The following is a 5,993-nucleotide window of genomic DNA, read 5'->3' on the forward strand; positions in this document are numbered from 1 at the left end:
TAATAACTTTCTTTCATTTGTTAAGGATGGAAAAATAAGTTTATATTATTTACATTGTGGCTATTTATTGTAAAAACACCTCACAATACAAAAGACCAATCAAATTGTTCTGAAATTGTTCACTCCCTCTCTGCAGCATTATATTAGGAGGGTCCGTCCTCCTATGATCGTCTCTTAGTTGGATGTTACCGCTAATGTGGGTTAATATGAAAATGCAATTCTTGTTTTATGCATTACTTACTCTCAGATTTGGATGTAAGTATATATGCAAATGTGAAGTATATGTCCTTTATTAGAGTTTTACATATATGTCTATTATTATTTTTAATTGTGTTAAATTCTGTTTTTATTTTAGTCTTTTGAAATGAGATTATTTTGATGGATTTATTTCCAGTTTGCAGTGACGAACTGAAGATTGAGGTAAAAACTGTGACTGCTGGACAAAATGTGACCCTAAGCTGTCCTCGCCAGATCAACGTTCTCTACCGAGAAACTTTTTACTGGATCCGACTTGTTTCTGGAAACTGGCCTGAATTTCTTGGATCAACAGTTAATTTCAAGATTGACGACGTTTCAAAGATTCCTCACATTCAGACCAAACAAGAGGAAGGACAATTTATTCTTCATATCAATGAAGCTAAGCGAAACGACACTGGACTTTACTACTGTATTAAAATCAGACAACTTGATTTCATATTTATGAAAGGAACATTTTTGAAAATTAAAGGTAAAAAATATATTAATGACATCTTAACTGCATATTCGTACTTATTCCTTTTTTTTGTACCTGTGAAAGTAAACCGTATCTTAATTTTTTCTCCAGGTCAGGAATCAGATATCATCGATGTCATTCTGGACTGTCCATCTGGCTCAGTTAATGCAGAAAACTCAGACACTCTGCAGTGTTCAGTTCTCTCCGACTCCGAGAAGAAAACATGTCCAGCAGATAACAGGGTTTACTGGTTCAAAGCTGGACCAGATCATTCTCATCCCCGTTTACTTTATCTACAAGAAAACAGTGGAGATAAATGTGAAAACAGTCCTGAAGCTCAAACTGCACAGAAATGTTTCTACAACCTTTCTGGGACCTCTGACAGTGGGATTCATCACTGCGCTGTGGCTGCATGTGGACAGATATTATTTGGAAATGGACTGGTTTCTCAAGGTAATGATATTACTTATATGTGTAATAAATTATCTACACTATTGTCAAATTATCTAATGACCATCTTGCATAATCTAGTAAAGTGTCTAATCTTGATGTGTGTTGCAGAATCCAGTTCATGGTCACAGGAGGTTATTGTCATCATTTTTCTGTGCACTGTCTTGATTATAAGCCTCATGGTTATTGCTGTCTTTGNGGGATTCATCACTGCGCTGTGGCTGCATGTGGACAGATATTATTTGGAAACAGAGCAAAAGGTTGGGGTAGAGAACTTTTCTAAATAATGATGATGGACAGGCTACTGGAATATAATTTTCAAAATGCATTTTTTTCTTTTTTCCTTCCTAGGTGCCGACTCTATGGATTATTCCAAAATATTACTTCCTTCATTGTGCTCGGCTTTGGTTATAAGTCTTGTTGTAATATCTTGGCTCATTTATAAAATCAAGAAGAAATCGTGTGGCTGTTGCAATGGTAATGCATGTTTCATTCATCAGTTCATGAAAAGAGTTTTCAATAGGTTCGAGATTCTTATATTTTTCACTATATGCAAACAGGTCCGGCAACAAGTGGTGGTGATAACCAAAATCAGGTAAAGTGCAAAATCTTCTTGTAAATGTGCAGTTTTTATTAAGTTATAGAATATTCTTTAACCTTTTTATCGTTTTCCCAGAGTGAAGAAAACCATTTGGTTTATTCTGCACCGACATTCAAAAAGAACAAAACTAAAAAAGGAGAAAGAAGGAATGTAAGAACAGCGCAAGAGGAGACGGTCTACACTGACGTTAAAACATTTCGATAGATTTAGTTTACGCTAAAGTGATGAATTAGTTTTTGCTTCTCATTCTTTAAAACAATAGTACAAATAGTCATTAATAAATCTGTATTTTGTATAATTTATATACTATGTTTCATGCAAGCTGATGTAGGTCGATTGTTTATTTTTAACATAGGATTTTTAGTCCTAAATTGGATTTTCTATTGTAAAGAAAATTTTATTGAGTCCATCAGAAGTTATAGAAAAAAACAGATTCATATAAAATGTTTTTCTAATTTTGCAGCTGCCTTTAGGTGTATTTTTTTTATATGTTTTCCCTTCTGTTTTTCTAAATTAATTGAAAACTGATTTGGTCTCATCTCCAAATTCCTCTTAAATAAATCAGTTTTTTTCAGCGCTCACAATTCTTACTGAACTGTGACATCATTGCATCATTTTATTGATTCTATTCTTGTACATTTTTATTCTTTTACATTTCAGTGGTTCATTCGTTTTCATTATCCTTTCATCCTTTCTAGTGAGATTGCTAATTGAAATATTTAACTGTAAAGCTGAATTCTTTTTGTTAATAAACTCTTGTATTTTGGAAAGTTGTTTGTGTTTATTCCATGCTTGTGAAGTGTGTTTGTGTTCAAAAAGCACCAATGCTGGACTTTATCCCTCCATATATTAATGTAATACCTAAGCTTTATCAGGTAGAGATTAATACACAATAACTCAGACTGAACTATTAGGCCATTATTCTCATGATGATCAAGCGATACGCTGACTTGGTAAATATTAACTAAATTATTAGTTTTGTTAATAACTTTCCTAAGGAATTATTAATAATTATTTAAGCCAAAACCAGACCTATTGTTGTGCAACATCCTTAGACAGTTAACAAGCTAGACAGGAGATGTGTGTGTTCCTCTCTAGCACCCACATCTCCTTTGAAATAACATAGCCTTTGATTTCTCGGCATTCAAAACCAGTTGAAGCTCAGTCAGGCTGGGCTGAACAGTGTCGAAGGCAGATTACAGAAGTTCATATGATTTAGAAACTTAAGGAGGAGAGTTGTTTGTGTTTATTCCATACACGTGGAACCATGTCTCAAACCGCAGAGGTTTGAGAAGAAGAGTGTCTCCTTTTTCAAGATAAAGCCTGTAAGTGAAACTGAAAGCAGTCAGGAAAAAATATGACAGTTATAGCCTATTTTTTTTAGATATTGTACCTATTTGCTATGAAATACCTTTTCCCCTTCTCTTGTTTTGTTTGGCAAGACTGTAGCTGGAGACATCAGTTTCAAAGAGTCCATGTCACAATTCAGAGGATAGCAGTGAAATGAATAGAAGTTTTGGTATAAAATTAGTTTATTAGATTTAGATGCAGTGCGTGTGTGGATGCGTGTTTGTGTGTATATGTGTCTGCATGTATGGAGGGGAAGGAGGAAGGGTGTTTGTGGGATTGCATGGACTTCTTCGGCTGAAAGTTATATGCTCTATGCACTTTGAGGACCCCAAAGTGGTCAAAGAATCATTGCCTGAATCACTAAACAAACAGAATCAACTTCCTTTCCATGCTACCCAATTCTAGCCAAATCTTCAGTGCAGATAAGCACAGTGAATAGATTGTTATTATCAGGTTAGTGCATTGTGGTCATTGTGAAATATGGGCAGAATATTAATTCAAATAAAAGACTATTATGCATATTTGCTGTAAATTGCGAAAATCTGACTTACAACGGCACAGAATGTTTCAAGATCTCCAAAACAAAAACATATTTGGCAGCGTTGTTTTATGTAGCGAGATCACATGACATCTGCTACTGAACTGGCAGCAATAAGAACCACTGCTCTAAACAAAGAGACAGTTCTTCAGTTTATTCTTGAATGCGAGGAGGGAGTCAGATCAGCGTAATAACCTCATGGTCTGCGACTAACACAATCAGACTTACAACCAAGCTTATATACAGATAAGTCTCACCCACATACCACAGTAGATGTAGTGAAGAGAAAACCAGGTCCCAAATGATTTTATCGCACATCTGTGCTCGAAGCAGCAAACTTATCTGATCTACTAACCTCTTAAGATGTCACTTCGTCTTCAACGTTCTTCTCAGTAGAATCCACAACTTTCTTCTCTTTACTTACACAACCCAAAGGTTTCCACATATATAAATATAAACATATCTATCCGCCCACATATTTTCATCAAAAGTACAATATCAGAATTGGAGAAGACATTGCCAGAGTGTAATTTACTTAAAGCCACTTGTTTTCATGACACAAAATCACAGCCCAGGGATTCAACAATATATATGTTAATATATAAATATACTTCCTCTTAAAGGTTCCTCCATCTTTGCTGCAATAAATACCTTTGAAGATCAAAATAGCCATATAGTATTTTTAAAATTAGAACAAATTGCTTTGTTAAAATCTATAGACAACAAACAGAGGAGCCCTTTCAGGAGGTGTTAATGAAGCAATTATAATTTATTTAGTAAACTATACAGCATCTATTATAAAGCTCACGCTTTGTATGTCAAAATCATCATATTTGCAAATGATATTTCAGTCAGATAACACCTGCCAATAAAGCATCCAAAAAAGACAAACTTTACCACAACTTTTTTTCTTTTTTTATAAATAAATGCATCTTAAGAAGAGCAGAAAACAGCTGGAGGTAGTGAGGAGTTTTCGGTAGACAAAATTTCAAATAAGTTGCTTTAAGCGTTCATTCATGTCTTAGGACTGTTGCTTGTTCATTAAGTCAAGGCCATATCTAAAGGCTTTCTTTAAGTTTAATCAGTTTGCGAGAGTTAGGGGGAAGACACTGTGCTACAAAAAGACAGGAAATGCCCTTGGACTGTGAGCTTTTACGTAGCCAATCAAATGCTTTCAAAGTTCTGGATCGCCACACCTCCTATTGTCAGTAATAAAAAGAGTAGCTTCAGTGTGGACAGTGTGTAAAGATGACTCTGTTCTGGTTTACACTGCTTCTCCTTCATCAAAGGTGTAAGTTAAATGTACAAGACTTGATATAATCATTTATAATGCAATTGAAAACCTGCTGGGGCAGGTCATGTTCATATACTTTATCATTTTTCTTTTAAATTGCTGGAATTTTTGATATGTTGATTCAAATATTAACAGCTTACACTTTTCATTTAATGCAGATGCATTGATTAAAGTGACCATCGTTCAGCTTGGAGACACTAAATGAAAAGATTTTCAAGTCAAAATCTAACTTAAACAGATTCCATTTGAAAACACAATTTGAAGTGTTGCTCAATTACTGACGATCAACATGACAATTGAATGATTATTACTATAATGACAAGGCCTGGCCCCTAGAAGAGAAAGACTTCTGTTCCAGGAAAGGGTCTTAGATTGTGCATTTTGAGATAACCAATCAGATGATCTCGTAACCACTCCTCCTTCTGTCACTGGAATAAAACCTCGTGTTTCAGTGAAAACAGCTTAAAGATGAATCTGTTATGGCTCACACTGATCCTCCTGCACCAAGGATGTAAGTTAGATGACAAACAAAACCTGTGAGTGTTAGTGAGCATATGATTTTGAACCTATGTATCCTCATATGTTATCTTTTTCTGCAGGTTGTGTCGCATTTGTTTGTCCTAAATAGCACGTTAACATATTTTTTATTCTTCATATTACAGATGCCTTGGTTCCAGTGACCATCGTTCAGCTTGGAGACCCTGTAACTTTGAAATGCTTTTTTCCAGAAGAAAAGAAAAGCAGCAGTAGTGAACTTCACTGGTACAAACAAAGTGCAGGAAATTCACTGGAATTAATTGTGAAGCTGTTGGAAAATACCACGCCTACTTATGGATCTGAATATTTGGGCTCAAGACTGACTGCAACATATTCAGAGAAAATTAGCAATCTGACGATTATGAAGACGACTGAAGAAGACGAAGGCATGTATCACTGCGCTGTGATTGATTGGAACAAGAACATTTGGCAAGGGATCTATTTGCTGATAAAAGGTATTTTAATTATTAAAAAAATACTTCAACAAAACAAATGCTTAGAAATCCACTTT

The 5,993-nt window shown here is 34.9% G+C and overlaps 1 protein-coding gene and 1 long non-coding RNA gene across 2 annotated transcripts; both read left to right on the plus strand.

The window, feature by feature from the left end:
* Window positions 1-352: 352 nt before the first annotated feature.
* On the plus strand, window positions 353-1,449 carry LOC107836007 (uncharacterized). Its single transcript, XM_016670561.1, has 3 exons — window positions 353-727; window positions 824-1,165; window positions 1,274-1,449. The coding sequence occupies exons 1-3, from the start codon at window positions 379-381 to the stop codon at window positions 1,447-1,449; spliced, it is 867 nt and encodes a 288-aa protein (XP_016526047.1). The 5' UTR covers window positions 353-378.
* An 82-nt stretch (window positions 1,450-1,531) lies between these two features.
* LOC107836014 (uncharacterized) lies at window positions 1,532-2,243 on the plus strand. The gene is made up of 3 exons (XR_001661863.1): window positions 1,532-1,639; window positions 1,723-1,757; window positions 1,839-2,243. It is a non-coding gene; the product is annotated as an uncharacterized LOC107836014 (long non-coding RNA).
* Window positions 2,244-5,993: the final 3,750 nt, after the last annotated feature.

This window comes from Poecilia formosa, unplaced genomic scaffold, assembly GCF_000485575.1.
Source record: "Poecilia formosa unplaced genomic scaffold, Poecilia_formosa-5.1.2 Scaffold35, whole genome shotgun sequence".
NCBI lineage: Eukaryota > Metazoa > Chordata > Actinopteri > Cyprinodontiformes > Poeciliidae > Poecilia > Poecilia formosa.